The 22,884-nt window shown below is 38.0% G+C and overlaps 1 protein-coding gene across 6 annotated transcripts in view; it reads right to left on the minus strand.

The window, feature by feature from the left end:
- Positions 1 to 22,884, minus strand: part of ARID4B (AT-rich interaction domain 4B) — a 93,604-nt gene that overhangs the window by 19,000 nt on the left and 51,720 nt on the right. For 5 of the 6 annotated variants that reach the window (XM_055714234.1, XM_055714235.1, XM_055714238.1 and 2 more), the window contains exons 12-17: positions 18,526 to 18,598; positions 17,349 to 17,443; positions 16,128 to 16,225; positions 15,646 to 15,913; positions 14,461 to 14,633; positions 4,538 to 4,786 (exon numbers count right to left, since the gene is read on the minus strand). In XM_055714234.1, coding sequence (XP_055570209.1) covers positions 4,538 to 4,786; positions 14,461 to 14,633; positions 15,646 to 15,913; positions 16,128 to 16,225; positions 17,349 to 17,443; positions 18,526 to 18,598 — 956 coding nt within the window. The remainder of the gene's footprint in view (positions 1 to 4,537; positions 4,787 to 14,460; positions 14,634 to 15,645; positions 15,914 to 16,127; positions 16,226 to 17,348; positions 17,444 to 18,525; positions 18,599 to 22,884) is intronic. The other variant, XM_055714239.1, reaches the window with a different exon arrangement.

A 22,884-nucleotide genomic window follows, 5' to 3' on the forward strand; every position in this document is an offset into this window, starting at 1 on the left:
GTTGAAAACTTATGTGTGACATCCATAGTTCCTGGCTGGAGCATATCCTGCTTTACTCCTGACTGCACCTGCAACAGCAGTCAGACCCTGCAAGGAGGCTCAGCATCACAGAAATCTTAAATTTTCTCCAAGGAATCAGATGCCCACGCTTCACACCTTTGCAAGGCACAGCTTCTTTCACTACTTACACACCAGATGCATAAGGTTTGCCTAGACCTGCAGCAACTGGACCCCAGGCTGAAACAGATCCTGCCAGATGGATACATCCCAAGCCACAGCTGACAACCTGACCCTGAATTACATTCTCCTCTACAGCACACCAGATGCCAAGCTGCAACTGAATGATGTGTGTGACTCAGACTAGAGCCTTTCTTTATAAAACTGCACCCTATTAAAATAGGAAAATATACTTCATCACTAATCTTGCCTTAGACAGCCCGTTCACTAAATAAAAGAAGACAAAAAACATTCTGAAAGACATTCTTCAGCTTTCACTACAAGAAGGATGTGCTTTCAGAAGATCTGGGTCTTCTTACTGCAGTGCCATCTTCCACTCCTGCTTACCTCAGCTCCCTGAAGCGAGCAGCTGGGTGTGGAAAAGAAGGAGGTAAGATGGGGAGGTGTTCCTAAAAATGTTTTCACAGACTTCTTTGAGAACCAAGAGGAGGGACTCAGTAAGAAATTACTGTTTATTTATTTTTAAAATAAGGTTTCATATGAAACCCTGGAATGCCTTCAGAAGAAACACCACCTTTGCCTTACCAAAACGAAGACAAAGATGAGGCAGTAAAGACAGAAGGTTTTCTGCCTTGCTGGTTAAAATGAATGCCTGCCAGAAAAGTGGGTTTGAATGGGAAGGAAGGAAAGAAGGAAGAATGAAATAAATAGCTGTATCACAGAAAAAATAGTTGGCACTTTGTATAAAGAGTACGTACCGATTCTACTACATACATATGTACTGACTGCAAGCTAAAATAAACCACAACATATTCCCAGAGATAGCATAGTCAATCCTCCACAAAAGTACTAGAGGGGAAACAAGGAAGAAAGAGTACTTTTCCAGCCTCTAGATTTATACCAGCAAAGGTACCACTTCCTCAGGAAGACAAGTGACCTCAAGGAACTAGCAAGCCTTGGCAAATTCACTGAAAAAGTTCCAGTATACTCCCTGTTATCTGCTGACAAGGAAGAATCAAACATTTACTTTGCCTGTGGTCAAAGAAAGTAAGAGTTTTAACCTTACAACCAAACGCTGGAATATTAGATGAGGACTCTGATTTTTTATTTTTAGTTTTTAATTTATATAATCCCCCCCACACCCCATGACATGTACTACTCTCAAGAACCTGAAATCTGCCTACACGTTCCTTTAATTTCAGTGGTTGACTGTTAGGTACAAAATTTGTATATTGTTAGTGCTTCAACAAACTGAGACTGAAATTAGCATTTTCACATTCAGACTTCTGAAAGAAAGAAATGTTGAAAGCCTTAGCTTTAACCACTTGAAATATTCAAGACTAACATGTCTTGTGATACCATACCACAGACAGAGTTAAAACAACCTAAACTCTTTTCGAATATGCACCCTCTGTCTTTAATTATGGGAGTATACTGCAGCAGAAATTCACCTCAAACACTTAGGCAATGAACTTTTCTTTGTACTGGCAACTGAAAATTAAAATTACGGCACAAGGAACTGGTGCCATAGGCCCCAGGGAAGTTTTAGTTCCATATAAAGCATACAAAATTCAGAATATGGCTGGCCTGTTAGAAGAAATACAGTTCATCTCATAAGCTTTTTCTGATTAATACGTGGTATCATAAGAAGTTCTCTCTAACAGGGTAGAGACTTTCACCATTCCCTTTCACTACCAGTCAAGCTTCACTGAACACTAATTCTTTACCTTTATCGGAGACACCTATCACCTGAATCTCAGGAGCTAATAACAAGATCCTTTAGCATGAAGTAGTGCAGCTGTATACTGCCATTAAGCTATATGCCATTTTTGTATTCTCCATTTACCATTTTTTAAAAAATAATCCAGTGGTTAAGTGTCAGTGGTTCCAATGCATTTAGGAAAAAACCTAACAAAGATGAATACCATGTTTACCAAATTCCATTCCAAGTACCCCAAAAAGCATGCACACACACACAATTATTCTGAATCCCAGACTGACACTGAAATTACCTTGTGATAAGAAACAGTAATAGTTATTTAGAATTCCCGATCAGACGTAGGAGTTTAAAGAACAGACAATTAAATGGCGTACTGACTAAAAGGGGAAACAGGAAAGTCAACTTGAAGGGCTCGGAGAATGACACACAAAAAATCCTGGATGACTAGAAAATCCTAGCTGAGTACATCCCATGACCTAATGTTACAGTACCTGTCCCTGCTAAACACTAGAAGTAAGCTACAATTAATAAGTAGAGGAGGGAATTGCTACCTATCCAACTAAAGCAGTTATTCTTCTAGGTTATGACTGACTAAAAGCCAGATCAAGTTATTACATCATACAAGACCTGCCTTCACAATACTAAAATACCAAAGCATTTAGGTACTGCCTTAACCGCAGGCTTACATACCCTTTCTGGCAAATCAGGAAATTTAAGTCATTTAACCTAAATTTTAAAAATTAGCCACATTTAGCAGAGTCCACGCGCAGTCCCATAGCTAAATCTCAATGACTTGTATCTTTTTCAGTGAAGAATCCTACTCCCCCAGGCCTTTTCAAAGGGCTCTTTTGAAATACCAGGTAAGAATATAAATGCAAGTCCTGCTGCCAGAAAGCCCAAATGACTCCCCTCACCCTTCAAATGAGTGCAAGTTTACTGAAGATTCTTATCAGATATATCCTAGCCACAGAAATAATGGCTCCAATATCAATCCACGTATTTGTCTAAAATGCAGAGTTCAAAAAACAGAGTATTGATTTCTCCTTTAAGAACCAGGGCGCTGGGATGTCCAAGGTGAAGACTCATTTTTGTCTTCTCATTTCTTCAGATTTAAAGTGGTACTGCTCAAGTAAAACAGATCATCTCACCTTACAGCAGCTATTTTACTCAAAAAGGAAACTCCCATGTTTACACGTGAATTCCAAAACAAGAGTTTAAAAGCAATAAACCTCTTGGAATGGTACACAGTAATCCTCAGCGAGTACGATGCAGATTTCAGCAACTCATGCTCCTACGGAAGTCCTCCCCAATAACGTCCAAAACGCTAGTCACATTCCAAATCCCACCTTTAGCAGGCTGCATCTCTCCTAGTATCTTGTCTTCATAGCCCACTATGCTTACAGATGTTGCCTGAAGACAGTTTATGTAGAAGATTATATTCCTGTAGATCAAAATTCTACAAGAGATCAGTTATCAAACCCAGCAATATCTAGACGTTCCTCCTCAGCAGTGGCTTAGAAGGTCCTGTCTATCACCAGGCTTAGATGCAAAGAGATGCAGTCAAGGGAGGGAGAGAAGTACCGTGCCTCTCTAATTGTGACCTTTGCTAGCAGATCTTGCTAGCACTGAATAAATGAGATCTGTCCTGCCCTCTTTGTCAGAGGTAGGATGCTAATCAAAATCCAGATGATAGAAGAAAGTCATAAGAACCTCAGATTTTCCAGAAGAAGAAAAAAAAATAAAAAGTACAGCAGATTTGCCTCAGGCTTGGGGTGGGGTTTTTTGTTTTGGCTTTGGCTTTTTTTTATCTATAAACACAGTAATAAAGTTTAAAAGATGACAGCTGAGGACAATGAGCAGATACGTGGAAACTGAGGAAAAAAAAGCAGGAGACCTGGTAATTGGCTTAAAAGCCACTCAGAAGCTTTAGCTTTCCTACTGTTTTCAAAGCTGCTTCAAGTTTTAAATGGCAAAAATGGGATCTAAAATGGAAAAAAATATTAATACTTCCACTTATTTCTATTAATGCTATGTTAAAAGACAATAAAAAGCATTTACTCCTGCATACATTAAGAAAAGCATAAGCAGCCACCAGGCTAAGAAGAGTCTAGTTTGGAAGCTTGAGGCAGCCACGGGGGAAGGACAGGTAGGGAGGGGTGGAACTCAGATCTGAATGAAATGCAATTATTTGCTGCACACTAATTTGCCAGTAAGAATCTTGTACTTCTCTTGTAAAATACCATACTGCTAATGTACTCTCTGCTTCACTGAGAAGAACGTGTATACAGACTCAGCTAAGTGCACTATTCAAATATTGTATGAGATAAAATTGGCTTAAGAGAGCCAGAGGAGGAATTTGTGAAAGAGTGAGCTGTCATTTGTTGTGTGGAGATATCTAAAAATAAGATGGGGAATGATGGAAGCCTTCTTTGAACGTCATTTTAAGATGATTGTCTAAGTAACTAAAGTACTGCATTTACATAGTATTAAAAATCTAAGTTTCATACAGTACAATGACCTTCACAGAATACCAATACTGAAAGTTTAGGACTCCAGATGTCTATTAATTTAGTTTTTAAAATACACAAGTGTATTTTAGAAGTAATTCAAGAAGTAATCACTAACTAAAACTCAAGTTACCTCACGTTCCATCCACAGTAGTGCACCAAGTAAAGGACTTCTCCACCTTCGATGTCAGAATCTTTAATACTAGCTTCATACATTTTTTGATTTTTCCCTCTTCCATACCGCACTTGGACTTTCATGCCTGGTGGATAGCATTCAAATTCTTCTTCCTCATTGTTATTGTTGTCTTCCTCCTCCTCCTCCTCCTCTTCCTCCTCCTCTGCTTCTTCTTCATCTTCATCTTCTTCCTTATTCGTGTCATCTCTTGAAAGGTTTAAAAAATTGTAGAGTTAATATGAGATACTTCATAAGCTTTTCAGTTCCAAACCACATATATTGATAAATATTGTGGATGCCTTAGAGACTGGGGAACGGCAGGCTCCAAGTATGTGAAACTGCACTATGGCCGAGTAATATCAGCAAAATAGGATAAAGCAATACACACAAAATCCAGTGACTGTAAGGTGAAAAAATGACTTGACTAAAAGAAAAAAAAAATCCATCAAATCTGTATGAGCAGAAGTTGTTGAAACTCATCTTTATAAGATTCTTTCATGCAGTCCCTTTACATAGTTATTTTTCAGCTCAAACTCATCCTTCTCAATATAGAGAAAGTTCCCTAAATACCATTTTTCAGCCTACAAGTTTTACAAGTGCTTCTTGAAACTTGCTTCCCTAAAAGATCCTTGCTTTATTATAATAAATAACCTCCATCTCAACACCTTGAAGTGACTGCAACCAAACCCAGATTTTAGGGGGGGAAAAATAATTAAAAATCCCCAAACCAAAAACCTTTATGCAAGATTATTTAGTAAATCAAGCAACCTGTGCTAATTTATGACCTTGTCACTCCTTGCCAATTATGCTAAAAGTCTTCTAAATATAAGTCAAACTTGCATTTAATTATTATATAAATACACAAGCAGGTGTTCACTGTTTTCAAAAGTAACCTAATTTTGAATATGTATTTAGATATTTCGACCAATTTTCAGAAGCACTAAGAACTCACAAATCCTGCTAGTCTCACTCAATGGCAGCTATGGGCTGCTCAGCGTTCTGAAAATAATCTCCAACCAGCCTAAAAAGACAGACTACATTAGAAAAGTTAATGGGGGGTGGGGGTGGGGTGGTAATCTTTTAATCTTAAATAGCTTTACAAAACAGTATTACTGGCCCTCACATCATTCTAGCCCCCACTCTGTGCAATACAGAATAGAGCAGGGATGTCTACTAAATTCACAGTAACCACAGACCACTAAGAATTTCAAATCCTGAAATGTGGAACAGGTATGTTTGGATGTATTATAGACTGGGTAAGAAAAGATGAGTACTGCTCCAAGCCTGACTTACATCAATATTTAAATTAACATCAAAAACCCACAAAAGTCTGTATCAATAATCTGAAACTTTCCATGAATTTTTCAGTAGAAAGTAGTCAGATAAACCAAGCTACTTTCTCTTTGTGAAAGGGTCAAACTGCATTTTAATTATTCAAATTCTTCTTTGTAGAAGTAAAAATGCAGTATTATTATCTAACTAGCTGGCAAAAGAGAATTCAGAACAGTAACCTAAATTCAACTGTAGCGTAACCACATAGATTTAATTAAATTACTTCAGAAATTAATGTTGCCACATATATATACACACACACAATATAAAAACATATATATATATATGTGCATACACCATGAGACAAATGAAATGATAAAAATTCCCTCTGTTGGTGTATTAACTAAATCAAATCACAGAACATACATCTGTTCAGGTATACGTGGCACAGTCCAGACAGTTTTGTCCTGGAAGGCCAAGATATTAAATTTATTATGTATTTTCAGTGGGCTACTTTGAAAGAAATTAAAGCCACCAGAGCTAGTAACACAACGTAAAGGAATGAGCTCTGAAAGCTCACTTCATCTCCACTACACATCACATGGCAAAATTCACTTCCCAAAGAAATCACGAATAAAGGTCCCCAAAGACACAGATGAAAAATTCCTCAACAGAGTTCCACAGCTAACAACAGAAAGCACCAACCAGCACTTTAAATGCTTTTAAATTATACTCTGCTGCACTAAACCAAAACTCCTAGCTAATTCAGCTTCACAGCTATTATCATACAAAAGCTAAAAAAATTCCTTGGCATCAGGAGCAGAGCCACCACTGCTCAGAGAACATGAGCTTATGACTTCCCATTACTAACGAGACTTTTCAAAATTGTAACAAACCAAATTTGGCCAGATTTTTTTTTTCTCCCAAGAACTGGCAGCACAAACCTTGACTGCTGTCTGCAAAGAAATGCACATCTATGGGGGAGATTCAGTATTTTCCAGACATTGGCAATTACGGTGTCAGTAGCTCCCTGGAAGCTGAACAAGTTTGGAGTCTCTCACCTTAATCACCCTTATGGCTTCCTTGGTGTCCCAACAGATATTCTACAAAGACTCCGTGACAACACCAGAACTTCTCTGAAAGAGATGTGTGAAACCCTCATTGTGAAGTTGAGTAACTTGGATGGTCGAGACGTGAAGAGTAGACTGTACATAGGTGGAGGGAATGTCAAGGAGCAAAAGAAAAATGGAAGCAGAGATGGCTGCACTTAAAAAGTATTCCTAAGGAGTGATCTGGTTAGTGATCATGAACCAAAGACTTCAAGAAACCAAACAAAAGCAAAGAACAATATCATTTTGGAGCAGAAGGAAACACCACATTGATATAGCTCCTGGAGCAACAACAACAAAAAAATCCCAAGCAACAAAAAAAGCCCCCTAATCCAATGGTTACAAGGAAGAAAAGTTTTGGGTTTTTTTAACCAGGCCATAAAAAGTTCAAACCTGGTAAGCCAGATGAAGGAGAAGCTGACTGCCGTGAAAGAGATTTGTAAAAGAATGTTGTGACTGTAGCTATCCAGCATGCACAGTTATAACCTCATCTGTCCACGTATGTATGCAGGAGGGAGAGAGGGGGAGGAAAAAAGAATGATCAAAAAAATCCAAACAAGCCTCTTGGCAGTAGACAATAATTGTCAACTTAAAACCAGTACCAAGCAACATTTGCCACAAGGCTGCAAAAACTGGAACCACCCAAGCAGCAACTGATGATACAAGTCAGGGGCAGATGTGTACAAGAGACACAGCAATAAAAACGTAACTATGTTCCAGAAATCAAAGTACCACCAGAAATCTTATCAGGAGGACTTGAAAGCATTCCCAATTACAACTGCAGACTAAAGAATACTCTTAACTCCATCTCCCACAGATGGGGAACATAAACCTTCAGAAGCAGGCAATTACTGAATTAAAATGCAAAATATTTGTTAATAAAGTAAAATCGTTAAAATGTTTCCATCACACAAATATTGCTTAACATTAGTTCCAAAGGACATTGTGAAATCATTAAGAAGCTAGAAATACACATACAGCAGGTAACCCTCAGCGAATACAAAGATTTAACGCCAACAAGCCCATAATAAGGTTAAATATATCAATGAATATATGTTGTTAATAGATGAAACAGCACATGCTCTTACACCACGAACCGAACTGTAATGCCATGCAAATGCCTTTCTACCCACAACCTTTGGCACTAAACACAGCACGATCACAAAGCTCAGGTGAAACCCACGAGACACAGTGTGATTTGGAGTGTTAGATCTGTCTCCCAGGATCCGCGTTTTTGCGGCAAACCTAACCCTACTCCAGTACACTTCCCATGACACACCACGCTGGCACACACAGCAGGTGAGATGCAAGTTGCAAATGCAAGATTATTTTTTTCAGGGGTTATTCTAAAACTTGAGGAAGCAAGTTTATTTCAATTATTGGTTCAATTAAGTCATTACAGTTAATTGAACCACTAGCAGAAATAAACTCCAGCGTAATTGACACTTGAAGTTAGTTTAGCAATTAGCTTCTATTTTTGCTTCCCTCCTTTTTCCCTTTTTCTCATTCTAGAGCATTATTTAACCTCTACTTCACATAATAGAGAGTTGGAAGATGTAGTCTTCTTCATATTTTTTCTCAATCACAGCTGTATTAAGATGCCCTTAAGTTTTAAGGCAGAGAGGCCATTAAGACCTGTGCTTATGCCATGACACTAACACCTCATCTTCAATTAAAGAAAAGAACAAACCCCTCAAAATTCACCAGTATTCGCCTTCCCTCTGAAGTTGCAAAGAAACCCTAAAAATAAAAGCTCCAAGGACTTCTGTCTACACACACAAAAAGTCTGAATAAATGTACAGTTACACTCCATCATTGAGGGAAGGGGAAAGGCACTACCTTGATCTGAATCCCATCTGAGAGCAGACTTGAACCATGCAAGCATGTACTCTGTAACCAGTGTTTTCCTCTGCTGCTAGAGGAGAAGGCAAACGAAAGGACCTCACGTTACTGCTTCTAATTATTCAGCCAAGTTTTTTTGGATTTGGGATTTTTTTGGGGTGTTTGGTGGTGGGTTTTTTTTAAAATATTTTGAAATTCTTCGAAAGGATAATGGATGGTTCAAAAATCTAGCTGAGAAGTAACAGCACCTTCTATTTTTATGGCAATGGTTCACACTCAGCTCAAAAGCATCTAGTATTTGACAAATGTTTAAGGGCTCACCCATGCACGTAAGTCTCTGTGACAGCTATCATGGTTAATAACCTCCATAGTGACCATAAGCTATGTAAAATGTGATGACAAAACCACTTTTTCCATTTTTCACATCAAAGATGCCTCCCTTCCATTCAGTGTGATGCACACACAGAACTGGTACTTTTACACGGCCACTCTACAGTTTATTATTCTGTCATTAGCAGCTTATTGTTGTATCAAAAGCAATCCTTATGTATATGTATGTAGCAGCGCATAATCTAAAGTAAGAAGAAAAAAAAAAATCGATTAAGACACTGTTTCTGAAAACATGACTATACAAAAACTTCCTTTCCCATACAAAGGCAGCTGGACTACATAAATAGAATACACATAACAAATAAGAGTATAGAAATATGTTCCTATAAAAGAAACTGCCTAAGTGTGCTTCTTAAAAATGTATTTTTTTTTGTATACACACCAACAGTCTAAGATTCAGAGCAGATGTTCACACCGTAAGTGCAACGAACACAACGCATTTCTCTCCCTTCTCACACGCTAATCAATTAAAGCAGACAAGAGCAAGCTATCTCAATATACAGTTCTCAACAGTAATCCAGAAGCTAGAAGGCATGCCTTCTGTATCAAATCTCCTTCACTCCAAAATATTTTAACCTTCCTGCTATCATTTTAGATTCACCACCACAAAGCTTTGACATGTCATTTTAACAGATAAGGACCTGAAGAAAACATTGCCTCTAACAATCTGCTATCTACCATATGTGAAATGGAGCTTCTGACTGTTACATAATCCTGTTGTAAACTGCTTTCAGAAAATCCCTATCAAGTGTTTCCAGAAAATTTAACTCTTGTACAAATAGAAGCCACCATCAGTGCAGGCACAGCATATAGCCACCCTACCCTCTAAGGGTAATAAACCCTAGTAAAACCCTTCACGTGTGAAACAATGCCCATCTTAACCTCCTCATCTACAGCTTTTATTACTCCTAGCTCCCTCCTACTGCTTATAGGAGGGGAAATGCTATTACTGCATGTAACGATATAGATAACAACTCTAAGATTAAGATTCTTCTTTTGCACGTGAATGGTTTACTCCACTCAAGATTATTAGCCAGAGGTTTAGCATTTTCTTCTTTTGATGCTGTCAAAATGACAGTACCAATTCCCAGAAAACCACACCACGAAAACCTAAACCAGCAGTATTTGACAACCAGAAGTGTTCAGGTTTCTAAAGTATTCTTTAAGAACATCCGTTCATGCATGCCTTCAAGGAAATAAAAAAAGCAGGCAGTTTTCAAGGAAAAACAAAATATTCCAAGAAGTTTCGTAAGACTGAGTAAAAACTCTTTGTGAGTACTGAAAACGTCAGCCTGGTGAGAAAGCACAGGGGGTAAGGATCCAGCGACGGCAGCCCCTCCTTTTGTTACGGTTAAGGCAGCACCTCAGCCAAAAGTAGTAAAACACAAGAACAAAGGCTCCTGCAATCTGTCTGCACTGTAACTGGGATTACTTCAAAGAATCTTGCCTAGTCACCTCAAAAATCCAAGTACTACACCAAGACATAAGCCTGATGCAAATTTTTGTTGGAAAGCAAAAATGACTGTCCACATTCTGAGCACTTAATCTTTCAGTTCAGTATAGAATTCTTGACAGTGGCCTGCCCTAGGTGTTTTAGAGCAAAGCATTAAAAAAAACACACCACCAAAACAAAACACACCAAAACTCCAAAATAAAAATCAACAAAAAAAATCCCTTGAAGCTGCATTATTCACCTGGGAAAAAATTTTCTTACTGGTGTTGGTTAATACCAATTAACCTACACTTCAGTTCACGAACTGTATCTACTATGACATTTTTAAAGACTTATTTTTTTTATTTCATTAGCCTACATTAAAACCTCCACACCTTTCAAAAACACCACTAGGCTCCTGGCCTGAGTCTTTTGGGAACACATTTAACTGTCCAGGCCGTCCATTGTGTAGAAAAGCCCCTGGGTTACAACATGTTAATGTTAGATGCCACAAAGGCAAATTGCATCAACTCTGCAGTGCTACATTTGAAGAACACTACTTCTGCAACACGAACTTAGCAGGAACTTCAACGTAAGAAGGATTTTAAACTTTCTTGTTTATTCATTGACTAAGAATGAAGACTTTTTCTGTACATTAGGGAAAAGGATGGGTTAACAAAAGATATTTCTGGGACAGACCAATGAGAAATAACACATTACTAGCCTTTTTACTATTTTTATGACTAGAACTTGCACAAAACTGAGTGTATCTAGCATGTGCATCTTCCACTACTCACAGAAAAAAAAACAAGAAAAAGCATGTTCAGAATAAGGGGCAAGCTGCCTTGGAATCTCTATTCTCAGTGTTCACAAATACGTAAGAAGTCAAGAAACTTGCACTCTGGGGAAGAAAGGAAGAGAACCACACTCAGCCTTTCTTTCTCTTCACCATGTTGTTGAAGTCTCTGCAGAAGGGACCACATCATTCAAGTGGTAGCAGTTTCAAAGGGCTGAGACACATGGGATTGCACAGTGAAACAAAACCTGTGGAAAATAAACGACCCTGGCTTCCAGTAGTACTTCCTGACATCTGGAAGCTGGGAATTAATCCAGTCCGCTCAATAGAAATTCAGCAAGAAGAAACTCAAAGTTTTTCTGGTTTTGTGGTTCCTTGTGTCTATATACACATAAGCTACATGAAGATGCCCAAAGTCCTAAAGACATAAATTCAAACAGCAAACTCGACAAGTTTGCCTTATATTAGATTTCATTTGTTTGGCTATTTGTTTGGGACTGTGAAAGACAGATGGTCAATAGCTTGAAAAAGGTTCCAGGAATGTGTTTTAAATAAACTGATGAAAATTCAGTCCACAGTGATCTATTTTGATTACATTTTGGGTAATTTGTTCGTAATTAGTTTTCCACCTACCAAAAAAGTATTTTTTATTTTGCATTTCAGTTCAACAAAACCAAACAGCAGCATTTCCCTCTCTGTTTAACCTTTGTCACTTCTAACCCATAAAGTTTGGGATAAGGAGAATAATACCATCTAGTAGAACATCGCCACCAGCATACCAGGTTCACAAAACCCCTTTATGCCTTTATAAACACCAAAAAACATTGTTTAGCATTTAGGATGACAGTGACATTTTTAATAAACTCTTTAAAGCTGATACAAGCGCATTTTGTACGTCCTATCCATCTCTGAGGGAAGAAAGGAAAAGTAATCCCACTAACAGGACCACTACAGTACTGCTGCTTATAAATACTTACGGACTGTAACTGCCACAAATGTTTCATTTTTGTGTTTAAATTATTCCTTGAAACATCTCCCCAGCAATGACACCACCACCTACATCTATTTTTAGAGCTATGCTTTCTATTCTAAGCCACTCATTACAACATTTCATGAATCACAAACAGCAAAATACTAGTTCAGAGTTTTTACTGGATGAGCCAAGAGAAGCAGAGAGAAAAGAATTCACTCAATTGCAATCAGATGAATCGGGGAAAATTAAGAGGAAATAGTATTTTCTACAGTTTTTGTTATTTTCATAAATAAAAACCTAAGAAAATTCATAACATTTTTGATGACATAAATAACCCAAAAGAACATGAATCAGGATAAAAAAACACCCACAACAATAAAGGATTACTGAAAAGCAAACACAGCTTACAATTTTGTGTACCATTTACTATAGCAGCACAGTAAGTATTAAGCCACTGTACTTTCCAAGTATATAAATAAACACAAAGTAATGTCACAAACATTCACACATACAAATACAGAATTTAGGGAACTTTATAAACTGCTATTCTCTAAGCAGTGCAAAGTTTTCCATCTATTTAATTATATATTTTGAAAATAGCACTGTAAAAATCAGTCTTTACTTCTGAAAATTTATCAAACCTGTTACAGTACAACTCATCCAGCTCACCTTAAAAATGGCAAATGTAACAAATTCCAGCAACTGTCTTTCAAAAAAGAAAAATTCACACAGGATACAAATGAAGTCACATCCACAGAGAAAATGCTCTTTAACTGAGTTAAGGTAAACTTCATTTTTCTGCATTCCGCATTTCTGAGTTCACAGAAATTGCCTACCTGATCTCACTGAAAGTATTTAGGAAGATAAAAAGCATTTTACAGAAGGATCCTTCTAGAATCTGTTGTATGGAAATCAAACCCCTTAATTTATTAAAGAAGAACTATTACCAATGAATCAGAAATCAATATACTGAACTACACCATTCTGCTACACCTCTTAATGGACCAGATCCGAAAAGCATTAAGAGTTAATGATATTTAGACAGAAGATTAAGACAGCTGATCTACTAAATAGCAAAGATTGCTGGAATGAACAAGGGAACTAGTGGTCAGGCAACAGCTGGTATTAAGTACAAAAAAACATCCCTGATACACAGAGTGCTGTGAAAGTGTAAGGTGGTGTCCTTATTTGCCTTCCCGCTTGCAATAGCTTCTTCCTTACGCATCCGTTACTGTTTTTTCTTGAATACAAGATACTGTATTAAGAGACCTTTAATCTGACCTGTAAGGGCCATTTTTGTGTTCTTATCACTTGAAATCATACTGTATGAGGTTCCTAATTGCAAGAATATAAACTGTTAACACGCTAGGGATTAGTGAGGAGTGTATTCTGTTTTAAACTTCCTATTTGTTTTGCGTGGCTGCTGAAAAACACTTGTGGGGGTTTCTTTGCACTGAAACAGGAAAACCTGCCCATTCCATCAAGGAAATGAGTGATCTCCTGCACACATCCACTGTTTACATGTCCCTGAGCATCCCCATTACTTCAGCTTCCTACTTCCAAAACTCCTGTCTGAAGGACTGCACAATAGACTCCTGCCAGTATCATGCCTACCCAGTGGCAAAGCTGTCACAGAGTGATGCAAGGTACTCCCATCTTTTGCCATGTTACCCGTAACACACCACTGTCCAACAGCAGAAGCTGGAAAACACAAGTTTGTGCTATATTTGTACCAAAATTGAAGTAGACAAATACTACTGGCAATGGCTGCAGTATTTTTGTCTTAAATCAAAGTCACCTATGCTTTACACCTTCTTTTCTCACTCAGCTTATAAATATTTAGGCCTGGACCATGTAAAAACTTAGGCTGTCTTTTTTTTTTTTAAATTAGATTTGATGCACAAACTTCAATGGCCCTAATCACGACAGAGTTAGGAACACATAGGTCTCTGGAAGATAAGAGTCTAATTCATGACAGGGATGTCTGACTTGAAGCTCAAATTACAGGAGTAAAATTTAATTAGCACGCATCAGATGCCTTAGCTGATTATAAACAGTGCAACTTACCCTGCTTTTTCTTTTTCTTCAGTGTCTGCATTTACGGTAGGATTTTCCATTTCTTTAATCTTCTCCTCCTCTTTATCTTCTGGTTTGGTTTCATCTTCAGTTTTGATTACATTTAAGTCCTTTTCTTGATCAGGCTGAGTAGACACAGAATCTGGCAAATTTTTTTTGTTTCCCTGGGATAATACAACCTTTGGTTAACTTACAGGGTGAAATAAAAATAAAAAAATATTCAAGAAAAGGTAGGCAAAATACACTGAAGTCATATGAACAAAAAAATCTAGAGTCTAGGGCTTGTTCTAAAATTACAGCACGTCCACTGAACACTAAAGTAAACGTAACAGACTTCAAAGTTGCAGCCAGTATCCTCGCTAGTTTTGTCACAATGATACAGGCATTCTGCTCTTAGACCTGAACTGCGAAGCAATCCCTAAAGATGAACTTCACAGGGTGTGTTTTCACTCAGGATGCAGAGGCATCAGTACTGGCCCACCTGGCATTCACCCTGGACTTGGTACCACCAGACCAGCCAGGGCTGGTTGACACTTAGACGCAGAAGCATTACACTGTATTGCACAGTGACTTGAGGAGCTACACTGCTTCCAGAGCAAACTGCTACGTCTGCACAGTGTAGCACATCAGCTCACTGCCCTGAACTTCCTTTGCTAAAACCACCGAGTCAAGAATGGATTTTGACAAGCTATGAACATTTCTCTCTCTGGACTACTGAACTACATTAGACTACTGTGTACATCACATGGCCCAGGTCTTTGTAGAGCTTCATTGGCTTCACTGGCGCTGAGAAGTAAAAGCAAGACTTATAAGGGCTTAAAAGCATGGCTAAATGCAAAATAAAAATATCAGCACTGTAGTTAGCTGTTGGCATGCATTACCCAGATCACGATAATGCTGCACACTAATTAGTCTCTGTTTAACCTCGGAGGCCCCCAAACAAGTGGAATGTTGCAGCTGCTTCCTAACAAGTCAGGCATTTTCACACCATGATCCCCTAAAGCAGGCACCTAGGGATAAATATGGCTCAAATGTGTTGTTCTGAATTAGGTTTACAGCACATTTTTGCCCTGTTTAAGTCCATTACGGAGATTTCAATCTGAACATAAATTCACGGTTATCAACACACCACCTGACATTATAACAGTATGTAACAGGAACATTACAATATTTTACCAGAATGGAGGGCTTATCATTTTCTTTGCTGTCATTATCATTCTCAGCTAACTTTTTTTCTTCTTCTTGTACTACTGCTACTTCCTCCTGCTTGCGCTCCTCCTTATCCACTTTTATTTCTTTTACGTCCTGCTCTGGTTCTTCACGCATCTTCAATTCTTTTTCTTTCTCACAGTCTTTACAAGGCTTGCTTGTCACTTTTTCTGGCAATGCCATTTGAAATTCAATGTTAGCTGATGTACAATATTCTTCAAAACCATAGAGATATCTAAAAGGAAAAAAAATTGCTTGCAATAAGCAAGTTTGTTTCAAGACAGAGCACACTACCTAGCAGAAGCTAAACATTAACAGGATGTTTAAACCTTAAAAAACTGTATTATAAGCAAAAAGTTATGGACCTCATGTATATTATCACTACCACAGGATCACTGCAGTTCATTCTAGTGCTGTTTGAGCACAAACTTCATAGCTTTATTACTTACTTTTTGTATGCACATTTAACATTATATCCTGCAGCTGAATTCAATACAGGGATTCCAAGATCTTGATAAACTTGCTTCCACACTGCTCCACTTTCAATCTGTTAAAGAAAATGAAGCCATGGTTTCTGAATTAACTCACTGACACAAAAAAAAATAAGTCAACAGGGTTTACAACTTTGCAAAATCATTAGAAGTAATTTCCTCTGACCTATAAAATTACTATTTATCACACATACAGTATTTCACTGTAATGCAAACTGTAGTCTAATGTAACTAATTTAAGCAATTTAGCATTTCTGCATTTCAGTAAGTCACAGCCGACTTTCCTCTCCAGGTGGTCATATAATGGAGGAAAGAAAATATAAAGATCAGAAAAAACAGTACATCATTTTTATTTTATATTTAAAGTAATTCTTAACTATCAGAGCTAGAATTTTAACTAAATTGTAAAGAAAAACACGCATTCAAAGCATTAATAATACTCAGCCCTGGCGGTACTGCACCAGATACAGTGGCTACCAGTCTTTCATTATGTCCTTAATATGCCCTTTGGTGTCCAAGTTTTGTGACAGCGCGACACGCTCGTTTCTGACCATCTGTGAAGGTAAAGCAGAGGTACTGCAATACCCAAGTACGAGATCCTCTCTTGTCCATCAGAAAGGTGTCGCTGCACAAACATACCTCCTTCAACAGGCAGGCTAAATTTATGGGAAGTGGTCCAAAGCAGTAACAGAACCTGCTTGGCCATGAATTCCACATGCTTCAATTACTGCTCCAAGACCAATCCCGCTAATCCCAGTCAGCACATTCTTCTATACATTGCCCAGAATACATGGGAATTAAGGGCCTCACATCAGACCTTAAACTAGATCCCTTGTCTTGGAGATTTTATTACGCAGTTACTCTTCTCACTTCCTGAGGTAACAACTTTATCAGACAAACATTTCTTGAGATACCACAAAACCACACATGCTGGATGATTTTATGCAGCAATAATTAAACATGTTGAGTCGATGTGTAACTTATTTAGAATATAATTAGTTTCTGGTTCCTGTTAAAGTATGTTTTTCAGAGCTACACAGGATGTCTTACACAGCTGTAGTATTCAATTTTCGTATGTCTAAAGCTCCTGTGTAAGATTTCTTTTTATCACCACATAAAGAATAAACAGCATCCTCTCACATTTTGCGGCTCTGGAACATTCATCATACTAATACTCACATTATCAAATCCTCCAAGCTTGTGTACCAGTCTGAATAATTTGAAGAGATTCAAATTTCTATATCCTAATACAGGTCGCTTGTTAATAGGAGTCCCTATGAACAAAGGCAGTTATATACAGTGTTTTGAAGGTTTCTTTTCCAGAGTAACATAAAATTCCCATCCATATGCACTACTACACTATTAAATACAGTATTGCAAACCCCTCCCTCTAACCATCTCATGGATGTGGTCTCTTCATGAAACCAAACAAACTCGAGTCTTAACCCATTTTCCATGTAGTTCAGTACTGTAATTTAATTCATACATATGCATTCTTCCATATATTACTGAACATTCACAAATGATGCAACTTTTCCTGCTACCTATATTATACATATTTTTAACCCACTGAAACAATTTTATCTACAAATACCAGCATAAACCCTTCACTACAACCAAGAAAAAATACCCCCAAAGAACAAATCCCACAATGCTGCAAAGAGATGAAATTTCCTAAACTACTGTACTCACAGTAGCTACCACATTGTCATCTTTTGTAAACAGTTCCTCAACTCATCTTCACATGTAATTGAAGAGATACTAATTAACCAGTTACAATACAAATTTAAGTACAATCACCTTCACCCCTGCCTCCACAGACACTGTACTTTTCCTGCAGTGTATAAATACCTGATAAAGGTTTAATATAATAAAAGGCATTTCCTTTTAAAAACATTACAATTTACCTTACTGATAATACCCATGCTTTTAAGTGATCTGGATTCAGACAAGAAAATTAGCACAAACTAAATGCTTTCTTCCGTGATCCTAAGAAGGGTGGTGGTGGTTTAATTTTATTTTGTTTAAGTATTTTAACATTATTAAACTGAGCATATATATCACTATAATGGAGGGTATTACATTTTATCATGCAACACTGTAAGTACACAGTAGAAAAAATAAACATGTGAAGTACTATCCATTTATTTCTGAACGCAGGAACTGACTGTATCTTAGGAGAACAGTCAAGTGACAGACTTCTAAATAGCAGGCGAGTCAGAAGTGATGAATACAGCCTCACTGTTTCCAGATCTGAACTGCAAAGCACTACTAGTTTACAGACCCAATTCTTCAAAGTACTGCTAAGCAATACATCTACCTTCAACTTCTGCAAGTCAAAGATTAAAATGCCTACCTCTGTCTTCCATGAACTTGTATAACTGCTGAAGAAAGTTCTCTCGTTCTTCAGGAAACGGCTCTATTTCCTCCTGTGTAAAGTAATGCACACAAGGAAATTATCACCATTTTGAGTTATAGTCCTTCATTAAGAAACACACAGCAGTGATCATTTAGGTTCAAATATCCAATTTGTTTTACTGGAGTCAGCGACAGGATGCCATACACATACACTCTCAGAGCTATGCTCACATGGAAATAAGTTCTATAGACTACAGTTTTTCAAAATATATAAAACTAACTGTGAAGACACACTGAAATTGAGTTTTTGATTGATCACTGAAGTATTGTAAGCGGTATCATAAATCAAGATGCATTTCAATTTTGTCCGTTTATGAAGGAATTCTGGGAGACACCACTACTAATGATCGAGAGATTGTATCAGAAATCTCAGATTTATTTCTACTGTAGTTAATTAAGCAACTCCTTGATACTTGGATACACTATGTCACTTTCAGGGATGAAGCGAAAGAGAAAATGGTTCTTGCACGTTCTTAAGAGTTCTAATCCACAGTACTGGCAAACCAGAGCCAATGGCACTGCATGCACACTGCCATGGGGTACCGGCTGAACGCATGGTGAGAAGGATCCCAGAACTGAAGTAACAATAAATATTTCGGATGTTCAGTTCATTGCACTAATAAACCTTTGTATTAGATTTACTTAGATTAATAAACAGTGGAGTTTCGTAACAAAGCACTGTGGCTTATTTTATTACCCTAGATAATTTCCTTAGGAAATCTGACTTGCCACAACCAAGTAGCAATAAGATATGAATATAATCAGAATTCTTAGAAATTCTGATGACTAAGCTACTACAAAACAACATGCTAAATACAAGTTGATTAATTTTCTGCATACTTTTTTCTTTAATACTACCTTGTAAAGTTTCCAAAAATAACTAATAAAAGTTATCGAGTAAATCTAAAAGAAATTATTTTTCTTTAGTGCATTTTCATTCCACGTTTATCTTTTCCATTCTTCAGCAGTCTCTTTGTATGAAATATTAAAGCTTCACCTACCCTGAAGCAAGGGGACAAAACATATTGTCCTTAAAGTTATAGCAAGACAGTTGAGAAATCAATAGAAACAGAGTATCATTATTAAACACATAAAAAAAACCACAAAAAAACCAAAACAACAAAAAAAACCCCTCCCAACATCTGCTGAAGCTATTTAATAACAAGATGGATGGCTGAAAATAATGTCAAGGAAGGTTATAACTACTACTAGTGAGTAGGGTGGGGTTTTTTTATTCTATACATCCTCTTCTCCATTAAATGCACTTGGAGGACATACCAGAGCAGGCAAAAAAATGGAGAACCAGTATTCACAACATGACGAAACAGTTGTCGTTTAGGTATAATTATCAACAGAAATGCAATGAAAATATTTCAGTCTCGCAAAGGCAACGCAAGAGGGAAGTATCTGCAAGATGCATTACGTGATGAGCAGCTATCTATCCGATACCGAGCACACCAGCAAAGCTCTGAGCAGGCCACTTCAATGAGCAAGGAGGACAGGCTGGGGGGAGAACTGCAGCCAGTATGCTAGATGCATCCTCACAGGGCGGGGGGCACCAGAAACCAGGGATATCTAGCAATTCTTCACCAACAGGTATGAGGTGATGCTGCAGCCCTGCACACAGTACAGACAAATGCCTGGTTAAGAGCATTCGTGTTTCGCATGCCACAGAGAACAAATGACTTGATGGAATCGATAGGGTTTTGGAGTTTGTTTTCATCTGGTTTAGTCTCACATGACAGGTACTTTGAAAGGACTTTTACCAGCATATGCTGGATCATGGCAAAGAGATCATGAGCACTTACTTGGGTTTCTCACGTTCCTCACCAAAAAGAGAACACTCGCCATAAGAAAATGGTCCCACAGAGCCTTTTTTTTTTCTTTTTTTTTTTTTTTTGCAGAGGGGTTGGGGTGGGGCAGTCTTTGAACTAAAACTTCCAGAAACCCAACAAAGCTTTTAAAAAGGAATATATGCTTTTTACATATTAAGGGAACTAAAGTAAAGGTGATGAAGAAGCCAAATAAAATACTGCCACTCCTTTCTCACCATAAGAGTCAATGTCTGAAGAGTATGAAACGTGCTAATTCAGAGGTGCCAGAATGGCAGGTGGATACTCCTTTACTATTTTCCCAATGGAGATCAAACCAAATTTTTAAGAAAGTGTGCAAAGCAGGGAAGCTTAAGACCCTGCATGCTGCTGAAAAGCATTTTCACTTTCTCAGACTCTACAAAATCAGTAGATATTATACTATGATAATAATACCTGTTAATAGTCTCTGAACACTTACAGAATCTCTTAATCAAGAAGTCAGACAAGGTTTCCTAGCTAGCGGTTTGAAGCAGGCACGACACACTCTGTCATCCTCATACTTCTAAGTTAGACAACCATGATCCTATCAAATCACTCTGTAGTATCTAATGTATCTGTCCATGTCACAAAGGTAAAAAAGAAAGTGGTTTGTATGTGTGATAATGCAATCCAGAAAATTAGCAACATGGGTTTTTGCAACACATAAAATTCACACAGTATTACAGTGCAGCACTAGAAAAGAGGGTCCTTGTCAACTACCTACCATCAGATTTAGTAAAAGAAAGGAAGGCCATTTTCCAGTCTTGCATTTGGGGAAAAAAAAAAGGCAGGGGGAAGGCAATTCCTAAGAAGAGAAGCAACGAGGATTTACATGTCTACTCCTATCTATCTCTAAAGATATGTACGGAAGCATCTATGTATCTATGACAGTGTGTGTGAATATATATATATATACACACAGGATAGGAGCATCTATATATGAAGCCTGAGGTCACATATATAAGAGTTTGTTTTGGGGTTTGGTGGGTTGGTGTTTTTTTGTTTGGTTTGGGGTTTTTTTGTTTGCTTGTTTTTGTTCTGGTTCATGGGTACCAGGACCCTACAGATGGCTTGAAGGCCACCAGTGAGAATTTTTCATGTCCTGGAAAGCACCAGAACAATCTGCAGGTGGGGACAAAAGTCCGAAGAGAAGGCCCACAGATCCTGTTTGAGAAGAGATGCTGCCTGATAGTCAGGTTACAGGCACAAACTCATAAAGACAGGAAGCTGCAGAAACTGCTCAAAGGTGGGTGGAGAGATAAAAAAAAAGTGGGGGGTGTGTGTGTGTAATATTTTGCCTCTGTTTTAGAAACCTCCTAGTTCAACAGGTGACTTAAACACTGGGTACTGCAGAAGAAATTATCACAAGAGATGTCACAATAAATCCCAAAACATTTGCCTGAGATGAGATCTTCATGTCTAGCACATGGGAAGACTAGCTCTTACAACATCACAGGCAACTAAGAGGAGCTAGAGAGATGAACAAAGGGTACAAGGTCAAATAGTTACAAACACTGTAGCTAAAGACTGTGAATTTTTCACCTAAAAGTAGTGAAGGAATGGTCACTATATAAAAATCATGTGTCAACCTGCATGGGTACAAACCTATCTACATTCTTAGTGCCCACTGCTGGACATGAACCTGCTCTGAAAGTTCAGGAATTGTGCTGAGCCCATGGAAGTACTCCTTGCTTCTCAACACATTAAGAAGAGCAGAGCCCCTTGCAAACTGGGCTTTGTAACTTTTGATCAGAGCCACTTAATGTCCTGTGAGCTTAAAGAAGAGGCAGAATGAATTCATGAGCATGGAGAGGTGGCAAAGTTTTTACTTCACACCTTCGCAATCTCCCAGCAAATATTAAAATAAAGAAATGAATGAATAAAAGATGGAACACCATCTTCTGGTATGCCACCACCACAATCTCCAGGGAGGATGTATTGAGAGGACTGTAACAACCACTTAGACCCAAACCAGCTCAGTTTCTCCTTTACAACTCCACTATTGATGGCAATTTCAGTCTCCTGCGTTACTGGCAGTTGCGTAACACATTAAAGAACAGCTCCAAGACCTTAGTGCGAGAAAAAATGATAATGAGCAGATATAGATTTTGAGTACCACCAGAAGGTACAGAGGAAATAGAAGATTCAAAAACCACTCTCTTCCAGCTTCACAGCCTGCTGTGAAATAGAAGCTCCTTCCATGTATTTTCTTCTATCCTCGTGTCTCTGGGTTTTTTTTGGACAGGAGATTGGGAGGAAAGAACAGAGAATTATAAAACTACACAAGGCAGGACTCCAAACTCCACAAGAGAAGAAAGGTGGAAGAGGAGGCATGAGCTAATGCCTTGATTGAAAGCTCTTTTGCTTCTTTACACCAGGTAGCCAAAGAGATAGCTTGTAGTGAAGCAATTTTTCAGTAGACCAGGATGAGAGAGAGGTACAGC

This window comes from Falco cherrug, chromosome 6 (assembly GCF_023634085.1).
Source record: "Falco cherrug isolate bFalChe1 chromosome 6, bFalChe1.pri, whole genome shotgun sequence".
Lineage (NCBI taxonomy): Eukaryota > Metazoa > Chordata > Aves > Falconiformes > Falconidae > Falco > Falco cherrug.